This window comes from Miniopterus schreibersii (assembly GCF_964146895.1).
Source record: "Miniopterus schreibersii genome assembly, chromosome: 4".
Taxonomy (NCBI): Eukaryota; Metazoa; Chordata; class Mammalia; order Chiroptera; family Miniopteridae; genus Miniopterus; species Miniopterus schreibersii.
In genome coordinates, this window is record NC_138105.1 from 13,167,175 (window position 1) to 13,186,300 (window position 19,126).

Sequence of the window (19,126 nt, forward strand, 5' to 3'; positions counted from 1 at the left end):
ATGAATTAAATGCAGCAAAATCAATCCAATAATGATTCCACTGTAATATTTCTAATGGTTGATTCAATCCAGTGCAAAGGAAAAGTTTGATTTAAAAAACTGACATACTTATCTTCACGGCCTGTCCCTGTTCTTTACAGCTCACTGGCAAGTTGGGGACCTACAAGTGGCCTGTCTTCACTAAACAGAGTGGCAATTGCTATAATCAAGTGATATGCAAGGTGTTGAGGTAGAGTAAAAAATGAAGCGCTCTCTTTATTTAAGCCTGGAGTCCCCTTATTTGTGGCTCTCTGGAGCAGCTGTGTCTCTCCTCTTTGAGATCTGGCATCCCGGGCAGGAAGGCTTTTACACTCATGGCACATGTGTCTTAACAAGGTGCCATTCACACTGAGTGTCTGCCATAAGTGACCGCGGGATCCTCATAACACACTCGGAGAGGATCCCGCAGTTGTAGGCTCTTTCTACGTAGCTGAATACACATCTACAGCCTGTGTCATAGCCAACTGCAAAATAGATTCTTCTCAGAGAGAATTTCTCTAGGCAAGGATCTCTCTCTCTCTTCAGAGAGAAGCACACTGCTGAAGCCAAGTCCGTGAAAATAACCCTTTCCAGTGGCGTCCCAATCAATAAGGAGCTTTATTTGCTGCGTATCACACCCCCTGTTCATTGTGTTCACACAGCCGAGCTGGCTCAGAAAAGGCCGCACAAAGACCGGCCTCACTCTGCAGGCCCTTCGGGGACAGCCTGTGCTGGGCATAGAAGCCTGGGGATCTGGCTCCAACTCTCCTGTTAACTCCCTTTGTGGCTGACCCTGCTCCAGGCTTCAGTGTCCTCTGCTTTTAAATGAGGCGATTGGACCAACTGCTCTCCGAGGGCTGACCAGATTCAGAGATTGGCTATTGCGTGATCCTAGAGAGAAGAGAGGCGTGTGACATGAGTGCACTGGCCGCCTGCCCTTGCAGTAGGTGAACCTCAGGACCCTCCTCCTTGCGGGAAGAGAGGAATGAGCATCTTCTGGGATGTTTAGCCCCTGGATCTGCACCAGCCTCCTGGTAGAGAATGTTCCTTATTGACATCGTTACCATAGCAACTGGAGTGTCATTTGGCACTGGGGTTTAGGGAAGCTGTCAAGGTCCATAACTTAAGAGAAACAGATTTTTATTCCTTGCGATGTCAGCTAATTCTCCCAGGTATCTACTTTAGCAATCACATATACCTCCCTGAAGAGCATTCATTAAACGTAGACAGCTCACCACCCCAGCACCACGAGAGGTAGCCTGGTGGTCAAGGGGGACGTGGGATTGTCACCTTGCAGTCCTAAGCCTGCAACTAAAGTAACTACTGTGTAGCAAGTTCTTTCCCCTCTTGGGGCCTTGCTTCCTGACCTGCCCGGTGGTAAAGATGGACAAGGCTTTCCCTCCAATATTCTAGCCAGAGGTTTGCAAGACGGTGGCCCAAAGACCACACTCAGCCTACATGTTTGCCTTATTTTGTGTGAGCCATAGAGTGTTCTAATTCGAATTGATTGACAAGGTTGAAAAATTTGGAATTTTCACATAATAGTCCAGATTTCTGGCTTCTTCTGAAAATAAAAACATCAGTCAACCTGATGACACAGGGCTGAAATCCCCCACAGCAAGTCTCAGCTGGATCTGAGTAGCTGCTGCCCACTTTACACAAGGTCTGGGTTTTCCAGGGCCCATCACCACCATTCTAGAGCTGATCACCAGCTCAGGTCAAAGGTCACCTCCACTCAGCATCTTCCGCCTGGCCAGCTTTGCTCATTTACATCCCGACCCATCTAGGTATTTGTGTGCTTTGAGCTGATACTTAGCACTTTTAGGATCGAGATGGCATGGTCTAAACTCTCTTTACATCATTAATGTCATCATTTGGCAATGATCATGGTGGAAGACAGAAACTGGGTCCAATCAAAGACTTTCCTGAACAAGAAATTGACAAAATTCTGCCTGCTTTGGTCTCTCATACTAATCAGTCAGGCCCAGGCAACCTTATCTGGGTAGGAACTCTCGCTGACAGTAAATTGTTCACATGATCCCTTGCTCTGTGACTCACAGCAAGTTGATAATTTTCTGTGACTTGGTTTCTCAAATGTGAAATAGGTTAATTTCAGACAGGTTCCTTCTAAATTCCCTGAAGCAATATGAAGAACTCTGCACAGGCTCCTATTTAAAGCTGCTAGGGGTGTGTGTGTGTTTCAGAGTTGTGTGTGTCTGCCTACCTTATAGCACCACTTTGAGATAGTAAGTACAAAGTCTACACCCAGGGTTATAACTAGTGATAGGAACTGAGCCAGGACAAGACCAGAAAGGACTTCATCTGTAGCTGATGTTCCCTAAGAGACAGATGCAGTTCAACTATAGAATTAGCAGTTTAGAGGGGGCCAGGGACAACTCACAGGAAAAGTGAGAGCTTATCAAAAAATGTCTGATGCTGAAACTCGAGGCCAGAGTGACAAGTCCAAGGAAGGATCAGCAGTGGGACTGTAGCTGTGGCCTTTCTCTGCACTAATAAATGCTGCCAAATGCCTTCCTGTTCCTCTAGATGCTGATTCTATTGGGAAATTTTAGCCCTGTGTAGTCTTAGAGGAGACATAGGTACTTTAATAATTGACACCTGAAACTGTATTCCAGCTCAGCCTTCCAAAGGAGACTTTAGTTCAAGCTGTGAGCCCCTCTGGGCCAGAGGGCCCTCACTGTTGAATGGGCAGGCAGAACTGGGCACACTGGGAATATTGCGATTCACAGCCTGTGTGGATATCCCAGCTCTACCACGTCCTAAATATGACCTCAACGAGTTACCAAAACTTGCTGGGTCTCAGTTTCTTCACCTGCAAGTGGGGTTGTGATAGTACCCTCCTCATGGATTTGTGTGGGGATGGGATAATCCATGTAAAGTGCCCAGCACAGTGCCTGCCTCATAGCAATAACTGGAGAGTTCTCACCTAATATTTCTGCTTCTTTATTACTATTGAACATTTTAGAATCTTTGCCAACAACAACAATAATAGTAATATCCTTTATTAAGTTGCTTCACTACGTTAAGCACATCAATATCCACAACAATAACAGAGATGAGTGTTATTATTATTACCATGTTCGAATGGGAAATCACAGTCTCATCATGTTTCAGAATTTGTCCCAGGTCAGAGCCAAACTCTGTACTCTGACTGCAAAGTGTATGCCCTTAAAGATGACCTGGGGCTACTTCCAGTCAATGTGCTGTCAGAACCAGCTAGAAAGCAGGCGAGCAGCAGCTCTACTCTCGCGTGGTTGAGTGAATGAAGGTTTCCGCAGAGGAGTTCAATAGAAGTCTGTTGCTGCCGGGGGGATGGCTACTCAGATCTGTGTATGTTTTTAAAGGGTTAATTTGATTTAGCTATTTTATTTTTTTCTACTAAGATAATCATCCTTAAATTTATATTCCTCTCCCAGCATTTGACTACGGAACATTCCCCTAACTTTAAAACCAAGTCCAATGCAAGAACCTCCATGCTGCTGAGAAGCAAACTGGCACCAGCAGCGCCCAGGAGTGTTCTGAGAAGGACCTTTGGACTTGAATACATGTATTAGTCGATGGACTAGTTAGTATACACATTAGTATATGTAAGTGTACTAGGATATATATTAGTATATATATCCAGTATTAGCACTGGATGCATATATTTGTAGAGACTGGAAGTCATAATAAGCCAGGAAATTTAAACCATCCAAAGGTCCAATTCAAGTTTGAAAGAGAAATCCCTGTGGAACGAAACAGACCCCATTTGCCAGCAGCTGACCCCTCTCCCAACCCTGTTAGCCGCCCCACCCCATCTCCAACCTGGCTTTGCTTCCCTGTACCCTGCAGCCAGCTCTGACCTTGGCAAGCCGTCAAGAAGTGAAAGAGAGATGGAAGCTTTGAGTAGCTCGCCCCTGGCTGGCCACTCAGCCACGCAAGCTGGGAAACCAGTTATTTTAAAAAAACGTCGCCTTCCTTTTCCTCTTACCCTCTAAAGAGCTGCCTTTTCTCCTCCCCGCCAGCCAGAAGGGAAACCATCGCAAGCATTAGTATTCCCGTGCAAAGGGACAGTCACACGGCATGACTGCAGGCCCACTGTCACTGCCCTAGGAGGCTGCCAGGGGCCGGGAAGGGGTGCACTCCAGCGGCTCCAGCTCAGGCTAGTCCTGGCACGGTCAGACGGAGGAGGCAGAGCAGGGCGCGGACAGGAAGCATGTGGTCCTTGCAGGCCAACCTTTCCCCAGCCTCACCGGGGTCTCCTCTGTGACGAGGTGATCGCTGGTGTGCAGGCCTCCTATGAGCAATGCATCGATCCTGCTCGGTATTTCTTTTCTTCTTGGCCTTTTAAGAGCCACGGAGAACTCTTACCTAACCCGAGGTGTCTCCTTGTGTCGCTTTCAGGAATTGGGACGCTCACCCAGGACACACGATGGTGCTTCAGCCAAGTGAAAGTCACTATCGAGATGGGAGCCACGGAAGGTAGGAGACAGCACCCCTCTCCTTGCTTCCTCGGGGTTTGTGCTGGTTCTAGATTTGAAAAGTTTCACCTTCGTGTCCATAAATGTAAGTCGCCGCACATCCCAGGATACCATTTGGGGTCCTTTCTGCCCTTTTCTCCTGCTGGACTTTATTGTACTCCCACCGAAATGAATTTCCTGTGAAATAGGTTGGCAGAGAGAGACCAAAAACTAGGCAAGTCTCATTTCGGGATGGCCTCCTGCTCTGTGGGACTCTGAGCCAAACATTTCAAGGTGGTCAGACAGACGTTAAGCTCTTCCTTCTGTTTGTGTTGAAGATCACTCGCTACACACAGGAAGCCCACGGGGAGAAAGAATTCAAAGTCTAGTCCTATGACTTACGGGTACTTTGGGTCATCCCCTGTGGGCATATAATTGCCTTTCAGGCTCTCGGGAAGTTTCCCTCTTCCAGGGCCCTTTACCTGGGATAATTCATCCCTTTTCTTCCTGAAGAAATTACTTTTAATTCTCTTTATTTTCTTCCTTTATAAGCCGAGCTTGGAGACCTCCATGACTCCCCCAGAGGATGTCTGCATTTCAGAATAGCTGAATGATAGCAGTTGGAAGGAACTGGGATTGCACTTCTGGGTGTTTTAAATCAAGGTTTAGCTGTTCTACTGGAAGGCAGTAAAGGGGGTCTGAAACAGATCTCCCTGCACTGGTGGGGGGTGTAGATACCACATGTGATATGGCACGGCTCTAAAACTAATTTTAATGAGTGGGCAGGTGAACAGTTGACAGGGTTGAACTTTAATATGGAAACTAACATGCATAAATGCATGTAGACTTGGGGATCATTCTATAGCATTCTAATTCTGAATACAATATGAGTAAAAACTATTTTGAGTAATTCGAAGGAGGTGTTTTATCTGCACTCTTGTTCTAATTCATTTTTGGACACTCAAAATAATGATGGATACCCCAAAACCAAATGATTTATGTTTAAAGAGTGGGAGAAAGCCCACTAAAATCAATTAATGACTAAATTTATAAAATTATACTTTTGTATGACATCTATTTTTCAGATGCACTGTCAATGGAGCTTTATAAATTAATGGTCCTCATAAAACCCCTACAAAGTAGACAGAGTGGGCCCCATTAGGCCCATTTTATGCTCACCTAACAAAAAAATATGTTAGAGTGTCTTCTGTGTCACAGCACTGTCCTGGGCATCTGAGATGGGGATGGGGGAAAAAAATGACTTACTCCCTAACCTCATGAATCTTAAGAAAACTAAAGTTCAAGTCAATCAGTTATTTTAAATCTTGGCCACAATTAAAAATCACTTATGGTTTTTAAGCAATAGAGACTTTCGGGTCCCTCAAGAGCTGCCGAGTTCGAGGTTTGAGAACTTGGTGACACAATGTGTTTTTATGAGCTACCCAGATGATTCCGATGTCATGGACGGGTTTTGAGGACCACCAGGTTAGATGGCTTGTTCCAGTGTATCAGTTATTCTCAGGCTCTGGACTCACATCTCGTCTTTGTCACTGGCTCCCCCCGACTGTAAGGATTCTGCGTGTCTACTCCAGCTAGAGCGCTTATCATTTGAGGACTTACCACGTGGTGAGCACTTGACTGAGTGTGTAAGACAAGTTGAGATAATGTAGGTACAGCATTTACCACAGTGCTGGACACTTTGTAAGTACTCAGTATTTGTAAACTACTATAAATATCACTATAATTAGATCTTCCTTCTAATTTAACCCTTAAAAAAACTATATGAGAGGTCGATGTATTCTCATTTTACCTATGAGGATATTGAAACTAAGCAAACAAACAGATGACTAAGTTCTTTGCCAAAGGCTCCATGGCTAATAAACGGGCGAGCTATGTTGCTAGCCCAGTCTGTAGGTTTCTAAAGCTCCAGCCCCGAAATATTGTTTTGAAGACAGAGATGCTCATGTAGTAGTTTGGAACGAGGCCCAGGAATCTGCATTTTTTACACATTGGCTTACATAATAATCTTCATGGATGAACCGAGGATGGGTTTAAACGTTTAGTGCCCACTATTAGTAAGTAGCCTGCTTGAACTAACTGTGAATTGAGTCAGAGTCAGGATGACAAGCCTGAATTTGTAAAAACCACTTCGAAGTGGTGGGTAAAGGGAGACATTTTTTAAAGAGAATCACGTTGGGGACCAACACACTGCCACTGGCATCCAGATTCCCCGGCTGACTTATCTTTCACATTATTTAACCGCACTAGTACTGTCGAAGTGGTAGTTGAGTATTTGTTGAGTGAATTAACGAATGACTCACTTGATAAAAATCAAGGTTCTTAAAAACCAGGTTCTTTTTTTAAATTGTCTGCTTTACCCAAGCTGGTTTTCTTCACTGACCAAAGTCAATAATGATTATTCAACTTTACTTTCTACTTTACTTATTTGTATCAATGACTTTTCCATTCCATTTCTACCACTTTCCAGCTGGTGACCTTGGCCAAGTCACTTTACGTCTCTGTCTTTAACTTTCCTTGTCTGCAAAATGGAGATGGTAATACAGGTATTCATCAGGTGTATTTTTAAAAACAGCACACAACACTATACAATCTCTAGATTGTTTTAAGATGTTCAAATTGTATTTATTATATTATATAGGCAGAAAGATACGGGTGAAGAGACAAAAAGATAAATATTTTAAAGCAATATTTTTTTAAAAAATCGAAATTTATGCAAAGAATCCATGATGAACAAAATATCGCAATGTTAAATCAAGACAGAATCAGTATTACTGATTTATTTCTCCTTTTGCTGGGGGTTCCAATGTGGCCTGGCATGGCCCTGTTACTGCCCATCTTCTTAAATGAGTATCTTGGGTATCAGCTAGTAGGCTAGGATTTTTCACATTCCAAATTATTCAGTAGGACATTAGATGAATGATACTATGAGTTCAGCAATAAGCACTTAGTGAGGGCTTATTACATCCAAGGCACTTTCCCAGAAAGTGAAAGAGTTATAAAGAGAAATAAAATATAGTTCAAGCTTTCAAGGAATGCACCATTGCAGGTAGGAGTAAAAGAAGCACAGCGCAGGCCCAGTGCTGGGAAAATAGTGATATTTTCAAAGCTCATATGAGAGCCCCCCCCGTGTCTTGAGTTGGGCGTGAGAACGCTGTGGGCTAGACCAGGCAGGACATTTAGGTTGTTTTCCATAGTCTGGGTTTCCTTTTGAGAATCATGGGACTCCTTGCCTTTGATGGAGTTCAAAGATTAAATGCATACCATTAAAATAAGTTCTGATCAGAATTCTGATAAGAGACAACACGGCTGTATGTGAATGAAGAAGTTATAGGAGATGAGAAAAGCAGAGACTGCAGACATGTGTTGGAGACAATGGACTGGATTATAGAGGAAAGGAAAGGAAGGAATTAGGACAACACCCAGTTTTGACCTTGAGCAATTGGGTGGTTTGTGGGCACCAGTGACTGGGACTGGGAGACCTGGAAAAGACACACGTTTAGGGTGTAGAAGAGGCAAGTCATCCGCTCTTTCCTCCCAGGTCTGCTAGCTGGGTCTGTGAAATAAACTGACAACAGGCAGATCACAGCAGAAAGGTTCTCAGATTTATTATTTTAAATGTTACGTGCGTGTAGGCATCAGGGCGGAAAAAGTGAATTCTCAAAAAGGCAGTGAGAGCTGAGAGCACACATGCCATCTTAACGGGGGAAGGGAGGAGGGAGGTAGGCCTGTTAGAAGAAAGTCTGTGATTTTTAGGAAAGACAAATGGACCCTTAGGAAAATAGATGGGGTGATATGACCGACCATTTGTGACAAAGTTTGTCCGGCTGTGGTATCTACCTCTAGTCTCTTCTCCTGGATAAAAGTCAGTCTTCCCTGGTTGATTAAATTCTGGAGGAGAGAATTTAGGATGGTAGAGTTCATTCAGAGGATCTGCCTTTAGGCAGTTAAGGGGAAATTCAGAGAAAGCCTCTCCCTGCATTTGCTGTTTTACAAGTGCTTTCAGCTCTAAATAATTAATATACCAAAGCAGTATATTTGGGGGTGGCCTGTCCTGAACTCCTTCCAGGAGAAAAATCATGGGCTTTATTTTGAGCATATTGAGGGTGAAATAAATGGTTATAAGATCCTTAGGTGTAAATGCCAAGTAGGATGTTGTACATATGCGTGTATATCTTCAGAGAGAGAACGTGAAATGGAGATGGAAATTAAGGGGGCATCGGCACATGGGATTTGGAACCAGCGAACTGAATGGCATCATGTATGTTGTGCAGACCACGTTGACGTGCAGTCAACAAACCACTTGTTGATGGCTCGAAGCTCTGACTCTTTTGCTGTGGCTGGGGTTGTTCATTTAGTTTAGTTCTTGGAAGACACACACTGAAAGGTTCACCGTGTGCAATTCTTGTATTTGACTTGCCCAGCACGTACGCTTCACATCTATATGATTTCATCTCATGAAGCTTTATACTGTGTCATCCCAGGCGCACTTTCCATGCTGGAAATTGCCCACTCTGGACACCAGACAGTTCATTTAGATATGGCATATGATTCTGTACATTCAAAGTCACAATTATCGCAATTATCTGATGGGATTTGGGTGGGGTTTTTTGTATTATTGTTTTTTTCAACTATAGCATATAGTCTTTTAATTTTTTTTCTGACTGTGATTCTCGAGTATTATGTCATTCCTCATTCTGCGTTCTTTAATATCCGTCAATATCGTTCATGTCATCTTATTTGTGGGAAATAACTGTGATATGTGTCCTGCTTTGCTCCATGGGCTAAACCGTCTTCTCCTCCCCTCCTGCTGCACAGGGAAGCACAGGGTCCTCTATTGCTTCAGTTTTCTAATGAGAGAAAACTGTCAGTTAGGCTGTGATGTGAGGTGCGTCCCATACACCCTGAACTAAAAGCTGATGGTTTCCTCTACCTAAAACATCTGCAAGGCTGTCTGACCTTAGCACTGATGTTTCAGAAATTCGGAGATAGTAAGAAGGATTTTTCAGCTTCTCTTCAGTGATTATGATGACTCTTTGCCATCACCAAAAAAAAGAGAAATATATGGATTGGGTTGTCTCAAAGCAGGGTAAAGACAATGACCTTCTCATCTTATAGAAAGAAGTCAGCCCGGCCAGTGTGGCTCAGCGGTTGAGCATCGATCTAGGATCCAGGAGATCGAGGTTCGATTCCCCGTCAGGGCACATGCCCGGGTTGCGGGCTCGATCCCCAGTTGCGGGTGTGCAGGAGGCGGCCGATCAGTGACTCTCTCATCATTGATGTTTCTCTCTCTCTCTCCCTCTTTCTGAGATCAATAAAGACATAAAAATAAAAATAAAAGAAAGAAGTCAGTGACGGACAGATAACCTTTCTCAGATGTTTCTGCTTTGTAAGTGGCACAGGATGACTGAACCCCACAGACTCAGAGAGGAAACGGAGTCTTGCTGGCCCCGCTCTCAGTGGCTACTGGTGTGGTGGCTGGGATAAGAGCTCCAGTTTCAGGAAGAACTCTGGTCTTTGGGCAGAAGCTTTCTAGATTAACAACCTCAAGCCACCAAAATAGGGTTATTAATCAGGCACTAATTTGAAGCCTACTTATCCCTAACTTTAAACTGGGTTCAGCTACCCAGTTAGTGACCTTAGGTCCCCAAAGGGTTTCAAACCTCACTGTGCATGTGAATCACTTGGGGAATATGTTAAAATGCATATCCCCAGGTCCTACCCCTAGAGAGTCTGATCCAGAAGGTCCAGGATGGCATCCATGAGCTTGCTAATTTCACAAGCATCCCCAATAATCCTAACACAGGTTGATCTAAGAGGTACACTGAGAAACTATTCTTTCTTTCCCTACATCAGGGGGCTCTGTGAGAACAGAGCCCATAAAACACCTGAGTGCATTTTGAGTGCTTTTAAAGGAAGCCAGAAAGCCAATGAATGTGACATACTACACAGCCCAATTCCCTGCCCCAGGCACTGGAGGGGGGGGCGAGCAAAGCTTTCCTCTGTGTCAAAAGGAAGCCTGAAATCGCCTCTTTGCATCCAGCTGTCTACAAAGGGATTTCCCAAGCAACTTCACCTTGTACAGGGCTCCAGCCCGCTGGAAGCAGAATTGGTCTGATTATAAACAAGCTGCCATGAGATAAAAGCATTTCTCTTGGCTGTGAGGGAGGAAGTCTGGATGGGAGAGCGGCGGGCCTGCTGTGCTCCGAAGGTGGCCCGATGGAGGTGGCGGCCCAGGAAGCCCGCAGGCTCTGTGCTCAGCGTTGAGCTCAGACATCCTGTTCCCTTTGTGAGCATTAGGTAACTAAACATTTCCAACCCAAGGCAGAGAAAAAGCTCCATGGCTGCTTATTTCACCCTTGCCCTAAGGCCAATCATTTTAAATGTGTTTGACCAGCAAATATTTATGGAGCACCTACTATGTGCCGGGCACTGGGTTGGGTGGGCAAGACATTGTTGCTCCCTCCCTGTAATTAAATTTTTCTGAGGGATGTCAACAAGTGGGTGTCAATTACAACAAGTGGGTGTCAATTTCCAGTGTGAGAGCGGAAAGTGCTAGAAAAAGCGGAAGCCACCCCAACCCAGTGGGCAGTGGGGCCTGGGTAGGAGCAAGGAAAGCCTGCTAGAGTAACTGGTAACCAATTTGAGAACTAAGGAGCAACTAGTTATTAGTCAGGCTTTTTAGGCCCGCACCTAAGTTTTATTTAGAGCTCGACTGTTTCTTTGGGCAAATTACCCATCTTCCCTGGGGTATCTTGAGAGGATGTTTGTTGAGAGGCTTTGTGAATAAAATCTTTGAAAGATCTGCACAACACCTGACCACAGTAGACTAATCATAATAATTCTATTTCACCGAACATCACTGGGCCGGATTCTACACAAGTAACTCTCAGTGCATCACCTCATTTCATCTTTGCCACAACGATACGCTATGAGGCAACCTAACCTCCCTTCACAGTGGAGGAAACTGAGGCTCAGGAAGTTCAGCCACTTACCCGTCACACACCTGTCCGCCCTCAGCCTTTGCTTTCTTCACCATGGCAACAGAGCACCCCTGAAAAGCAGCCTGGCCCGGAGAAGGGCTCAGTGAATATTTATTGAATGAATGTAGCCTTCTGTAAGTAACAAATGTCCACAAACTAAAGAAAATCATTAGCATCATTAATACAACAATAATGAATGTTTTCTGAAGAATAAAAGAGCTTATTCAAAGCAATCCATTACAAAATATACACAGCATGTTTCTGCTTTTAACATGTACGGGTCACTGATGTCTTATAACCCCCATGGGAGATATCCAGAGTGGGTTTTGTAGTTCCACAGGGCAGATATAAAGAGATAATTTAGGTATTACGGAGAGGAGATAGGTGAGTCCTCCTGGGGATGAGGGGATTAAGGTAGACAGCGATCATTTTAAATTGCCCAAGGCCTCACAGAGACCAGAAACCAAACCTTTGGCTCCTAGGTCAGAGGTTTTTCTACTGCTGACCTTCAACTACACAACATGGGTTGATGGTCTGGGGTGGGGAGCACTTCGTTCTAGAAGCACCGACTGTGAATTTCAAACATGGTTGAAAATGCAGAGCACCGGGCACAGGGAATCCATCACCCACGTGCTGTCAGCTGCAACAGAAAGATTCATCTCAAAATATCTGGAACAGTAAAAGAATTATTATCCCGCCCTTAGTTCTACAAATATCTTCTAAGTATACCTACTGTGTGCTAGGCATCCTAGGCATTGGAGGGGCAGTGGGAGAGATAGACAAGAGATCAAATAAATTAGTAGAATATAAAGTATAAGGGGGTAAATGCGACAGAGGAAAATAAGACAACTGGGGGTGCAGGAGTCTGGGTATTCTCTTAAATAGGGTGGTCAAGACTTCACTCGAAAAAATGACATCTGAGCAGTGACATGAAAAAGGCAAGAGATCAAGTCTTGTGGGTGTCTGGGGAAAGCGCTGCAGGTGGAGGTACCGGCCAGCGAAAATGCCCTGAGGCAGGCGCTTATCTGGTCTGTTCAAGGGCTTCACGTAAGGCTGGCCAGGCTTTAGCTGAGCGAACAAAGGGAGAAGTTGTGAGGTGGAGACTGAAAGGTGATGGCAGGTGAGTGCAGGAAAGAGCCTGACAGACACTGTAAAGAGCAGGACTTCTGCCCCAAGGAGGCAGAGAGCCACTGATGATAAAACTCTTTCTGGCAGCAGGTGGATCATGAATGATCGGGCACCAAGGTCAGAAGCAAGGAGCCCCAGAAAGCAGTTACTGCACTAACCCCGTTTTTTATATACTAAGCCCTGAGGCAGGGAGCCCCTCCGCGCTGATGAATTCCTGGCTGAGCAAGAGCATGGAGGCCTTGCCTTCTTCCAAACCTGCCACAGCCGTGCTGGGCTTCACACTCGACACGATACCCGGAGAAAGGACACTGGGATTTAAAAATATATAGAAAACGAGGAACATTTCCCCCTAAGATGTCCCCAGCAAGTTTCTTTACATGTCCCCTTGGCCTCCGTCTGAGTCCCATGCCCACTTCTAAAGCAACTTTGATGAAAACGGCATTAGCCGAACTGGCTTATCCACATTGGCTTGCATCAGGTTTGGTACAGGATTGCCATCTCTGAGTAGACACCCCAATAAAATCTGGGCTTTGCAGCAAGAAATGGGGTGCAATCCCAGGCTGTCCAACAACAGACTTCACCACAGGAAGAAGAGGCACAGGGGCTTAATCAGTTCTATGGCTACCACCTACCACCAGGCGAAAGGGAGGGGTTCACTGTCTTGCTCTTAGGCCTCAGGCTCAGGCAAGCCCACCGCCAAGTCCCCCTGACTGCTGGGGGCTGGGGGCTGGGGGCTGGGGTGTGTGAGATTCCTTGCCTTTTGTTTTCTTTTTACGCTGCTAAATAAGCAGGCTCGGCATCACCCCACTTATTGCCTATGTTTTTTGTTAATGGGATTTAAAAGCCCAGAGTAAATAATTAAGCTTGTGAACACTGCAGGGTGGTTCCTGGCTTTGTGCTCAAGGTTTCAAGGAAGCGTTACGCCTCTTTCTTCAGCATGTTTATTTTTAATTTATCATGTAGAGCTTTTTTTAAAAAGGAAGAGAAAGGAGAAGGTAGCTAACTTTCTAATGGTGTGGTTGGGGGTAAGAATATTGAATTTCACTTATCCATTTATTCAGTAAATGTGTATTGGGCACCAGGTGTTAGAAACACAGCTGCTCTCTAAATAGCCCACGTCTCTGATGTCTCGAGTTCACATTCTAGTGGGCGAGACACACAATGAAAAGCGCAAGCTTGTCCGGCCGGCGTGGCTCAGCGGTTGAGCATCAACTTAGGATCCAGGAGATTAGGGTTTGGTTCCCAGTCAGGGCATATGCCCGGGTTGCAGGTTCGATCCCCAGTCAAGGGCGTGCAGGAAGCAGCGGATCAATGACTCTCTCATCATTGATGTTTCTCTCTCTCTCTCCCTCTCTCTCTCCCTTCCTCCTCTGAAATCAATAAAGAGATATTTTTTAAAAATTTAATTTAAAAAGCACAAGCTTACAGAGGTGCCAGGTAACTTCAGTGGCGATGTGGGTTATACAGACTATAAGTGTGGTGATGTGGTCAAGGGGAAGGGGCTGCCTCATTAGACAGGTGTTCTGTGAAGGCTTTTCTAAAGAGGTGCCATTTGAGTAGAGACCCAAATAATGAGTAGAAGCCAGGTTCAAAAGACTTGTTGGAATGGCGTTTAGACACAGGGAACAGTAAGTGCAAAGGCCCTGAGGCAGAGCAACATTAGCTCTGAAGCAAAGCTGGAGTGGTGGATAGGAGAAGGGCCAGGGTCAGAGGAAGCTGAGGCAGGCTCGGTGGGGCTTGGTGAGGCTCAGGTGAGGCTCTACAAGCCACGGTCAGTTATTTGTGTTTTATCCTGGCTACAGTGGGAAGCCCTTAGAGGATTTTAAGTCTGGGAGCACCCTGCTATTTTAAGAACTAATAGTAAAATGGGGGACTTGGTAATTTGACACTCACACAGAAGCCTAGGGCATTTTCCCTCCAAGGAACTTCAGTGACATAACCTTCCTTAGAGTTGTTTTGTGAGAAATGAAACCTCGCCTTTAAGCTCAGACTTCTGTGCTGTTTGTGAGTTGTTTTTTTGTTTTTTATTTTCTTGCTTCCAGTCTAGAGCTCTTCATACCTTACCTATCTCATAGTAAAAAAAAAACCCCAAAAACACGAAAACAATCGCCTGTGGCCTGGCACTCACCGTGGTATGCTCATCCAGGGCCACGGCAGGAACATGTGAAATTTGAGTTCGAGTCAGTGCAGAAACCGATTTCCAAGGCGCTGCTGAGCTCACTGACACTCAGGGGCTCACACACTGACAGTGTCCTTCCAGTGTGCGGTTCAGGGAAAGTGGGATCTATACTAAATGCTGCTCTTCGCTCTGCACGACGTGTGCACCTTTTTAAAAGGAATCATTATTACCTCTAGTTTCAGGACCGATTTTTCTGATTGCAACTGAAAGCAGCCTTTCCCCCAGTTCTGGCCTGAGCCGCTCAGTGGGAGCCTCCCCCTGTACATCAGTCATCACATGGAGCAGGGGTGCCAGGCGGGCAGATCTGTCCCCACGGTAGCTAGACAGCAGTGACTTCACAGGTTGACATGAAGGCCTATTTGCCCAGGGAAACAGATGGTGGTTTTCGACAACTTGCCATTCGCTGGGCTGCAGAACTGACACTGGTGCCCACCGTTCCAGGAGTCACGGGAAGGGCAGACGTCCGTGGGAATGTGTCCTGAGTAATTTCCAGCTCGCCGACAATAGGCTGTCCTTAAAAATACTGTTATTTATTAGCAACTTCAACCAATTCATGAAACTAAAACTGAAAAAGCAAGGGACAAAATTTATCCCCAAAGCCCAGGAATCACTTTTTAAACGCCTGGGTCATACCTTGTATCCCTGTAGAAACCCGAAGGCTCAGGGGAGGACTGAGTTACCGTGGTTAGAGCATGAACTCTGAACAGACGGTCCGGGTGTGGATCCCAGAGGCCAGCGCTTGCTATGCCACTTTGAATAAGTTCCATACCTTATTTTGATTTAACTCTACTTCCCCCCTCTGTAAAATGGGAGGAAAAGTAGTTTCTCCTTCATAGACTTGCAGGCAAAGAGCAAATAATCCAAAGAAAGCGCCAAACCTGACCCGGAGGACGTGCTAAGGAAACGTTAGCTGTTAGGCTGGTTGAAAGCAAAGATTACAAGAAAATAAAAATAGCCTGTTACTCTATCCCCAGATGATGACTCCTTTTTAATGTTTACTATTTGATAAGTTTGATCAGTTTGTTTCAAAAGGAGTTTAAAATGTTCAGCAGACCCGTGTGTTTACCGCAAGGTTTGCCTACACCTGGGTGCGAAGACAAGCCTCATTTTTGGAAGAACAGTAAACACCTAGAGAAGATTCTAGAAGATTCTAGGCTCAGGCTCTACAGAATGCCAAAGCAGCTGAAAGAAAATTGTAGGGAGCTAATTGCCTCTACATCATCAAGAAACATGAGCAACTCATTATTACTCCCAATCAAAGTATTATTTGTCCACATGTTGTTAATAAGAAAACAGGAAAGTATGATTTGAACATTTACATTCATGGCATGTTGGAGTTGGAAGGAAACTGGGAGATCATTTCTAATCTCCCCGTTTTATAGATGGAGGGGCTGGGGTGCAGAAAGGAAAAAGAACGCAAAGAAAGCTTACTTGTCCACATCACCGCTTAAGGTCTCCACCGCTGGGCCCCCCTGCGACATTATGGGGTTATATCCGCTCCCTGATATCCTGTCCAGTTAAAAAGCTCCACTGACTCTGTGGCCTGTGACCTTGGCAGCCTCGCATGTTGATTTTTCTGACTCCGTTGCATCAGCCGGCTGTTTTCTTTCACCTGGATGCTGAAATACTTGCTCCTTGCCTTCAGGCAGGTGCATAAGTACCAAAGGAAGGAAGGCAGAGCCGCTCCACGGGCCTCTGTGTGGGCCTTTGCCTGACTCTCAGGATAGTGACATTGGCAGTGTGGCTCAGTGCTCTGTGGCCCCTGATGACCCCCCCCCCCAGCATCCTCTGAAACATCCCACACAAACCACTGACACGTGCCGATTACCCGTGAATGTCTTTCCACAGTTCCAACAAAGGCATTAGGGTAGGGGCCGCGTCCGGCTTGTTTGTCTAAGAGTATCTGGCATGTCTTGAAAATCGGATACATTTAACACTGCATAAAAATTGTCGCCAGCACCCAGCGCGTACAACATCCCAGGCTCAAGGCTCTTGGTCTGTCAGCTCCTTTCTGAGACCTCTCTTCCCAGGAGAGCCGGCACGTTGCAGCGTGAGGGGCGCAGGCTCCAGAAACGCGCACGCGGGGGTGCGCCCCGGCTGCGCAGCGCCCAGCGCGGCTCTTAGTCTATCTGTGCCTCAGTTTCCTCCCCTATCACATAGGGGCGATCACAGAAGCTACTTCAGGGGCCCTTGTGAAGATGAAAGGAACACACCCACACCCACGCATACATACAGCATTCACAACACAACATGGAATATAGTCGGCATTCAGGAAATGCTTGCTCTCTCCTTAGTGGTATGAGGGCTAATTTAACCTTCAACGGGCTTCGTAGTGCTTAGGATATTCCCAGCCTCGCTCCCTGTTTTCCTTCACGTACCCTGTGCTCCGTGTTCCTTCTCATGCCACACTCCCTCGGCTCCAGCACTGCACACATGCCATCTCCCTTTCCAGAAATATTGTGCACCTCTCTCCCTGGCACACTCCTACTCCCATTCAGGTCTCAGCTGAGGCTTCACTTTTCCTGGGAAGGCTGCCCTAACCCTGAGCTCTAAGCGTGGCAGCCCTTCTAGAAAGACCTGGATTTTACCCATCGGAACCCTCGCCAAATACATTATAATATCCTCACTCCTCGCATGTTTCCTCTACTGGAACGTACTCTTCCTGAAGGCGGGGCCCTATTTAATGTGCCTGCTGCAGCTATAGTTGTGCGAGAATCCCTAGTGCCCAGCACGATGCCCGCCACGTAGTGGTACTTGGCAAATAGTCATTCAACAGGGGCATGCATGACTGACTGAGCACCAGCCTTCCAGTCGGCAAGGCCCAGCGGGACAGCAGACTCTCCCAAAATGTACGCTAGGGGCAAGAGTGACGCTTCTTACTGCTCGCTTCAACCCCTTGTCGGTAAACTTGGCTGATGGGATTCCTTTAAACTTAAATTATTTGTTGCAGAATAAAGCTGTCACTTTTCAATGCTCCAGGGTCACCGGTTGCCTAAAGACCGAAGTTAGACCAGATGGCAACAACGTGATATTTTAAAATTTCTGAAACACACAAATATTGTTTCATAGGATTTATACACCAGATCTGTGGGGCAGCGAGGTGAGGAAACTGAGGCGTGAAGAATTACAGTGAGGACTGAGTTGTCCTTATTTTAACCAATGCGTTACTTGCTGTTTTATATACAATGAATGTGGCCATTACCCCAGCGCTGGTCTCTGAAGTCTTATTACTATAAAGTAGCAATTTTCCATATGTGAGGAGTGGGGACAATTTTCCCCGCAGGGGATATTCAGCAATGTCTAGAAACATTTTTTATTGTCACACCTGGGGTGGGGAGGTCTTGCTACTGGCATCTAGTGGGTAGAAGAGGCCAGGGATGCTGCTAAAACTCCTACAATGCACAGGACAGACCCCCCCCCCCATTCATCCACACACCCCAGCCCCACTCCCACCGCCGGCAAACAGTTTTCCAGCCCAGCTGTCAACAGTGCCAGTGCCGAGGCTGAGAAACACCGCTGCCCAGCAAAGCTCACGGGCTGGCACAGCCGGAGCACGAGTGCCAGTCTCTCCAGGTGCAGACACTGCGAGTGCACAGCCAGCTTAAAAGCGTGACCTTGAACTTAGAAATGAACTCTGGGCAGGCCGCGTGTGCCCTGCGGCGCCCCCGGGGAACGTCTCCACTGACTTTGCAGGCCTTGCTCCAAACTCGAGGACAGCAGGCGGGACATTTTTCTCCTCCTCTTGAGAGATTTACTATGATGGTGTCTCAGAATCAAGGAAAAACTTGGCTCAAAGTGTTCCCCAGAGAAGGCATGAATGAAGCCAATCACTCGGGCGCCTTTTCTCGTCTCTCTGAAGGATGGCCCAAGGGTCAGGAAACTAAGATCGTGCCCCCTGGATTCAGGCGCCGGGTTCCCTTAAAATCCTCTGGTGTTCTCATCAGTCCAAAACGAAACAGCCGCCAAATAGTGGGGAATGAGACCCAGATAGATTCCGGGGTCAGAGAAATCCTTACAAATGCACTGCTATTATCTCAGCATATCGATTCCTCTTTCTATCGTTCATGGCTTAATTAAAACCCAGAGATGTGCAGGAGGCAAGCAGACCAGGCCATTCCTTTTGAGGAACTGGAAATACATCCCGGATTTACTTTGAAATGCTTTCTTCTTACAAAGGCCTTGGGGGTATTATACAGACTGAATAATTGGGCTGCTCTTTGCCCAGCTTGGATAAGAGCCGTTGAAGTCCACTGCTTCCAAATGAAAGCTATGCGGTTCATAGCCCAAACATAGATACAGGAATCTGCTTTACATAGTTAAATTTGTTTTATAATTCCCTT

The 19,126-nt window shown here is 46.0% G+C and overlaps 1 protein-coding gene across 1 annotated transcript in view; it reads left to right on the top strand.

The window, feature by feature from the left end:
- Nucleotides 1-4,204: 4,204 nt before the first annotated feature.
- Nucleotides 4,205-19,126, top strand: part of PPP2R2B (protein phosphatase 2 regulatory subunit Bbeta) — a 388,391-nt gene continuing 373,469 nt past the window's right edge. Inside the window, exon 1 of the mRNA XM_081135392.1 lies at nt 4,205-4,500. Within this exon, the coding sequence (XP_080991518.1) occupies nt 4,485-4,500 (16 nt within the window). The 5' untranslated portion in view covers nt 4,205-4,484. The remainder of the gene's footprint in view (nt 4,501-19,126) is intronic.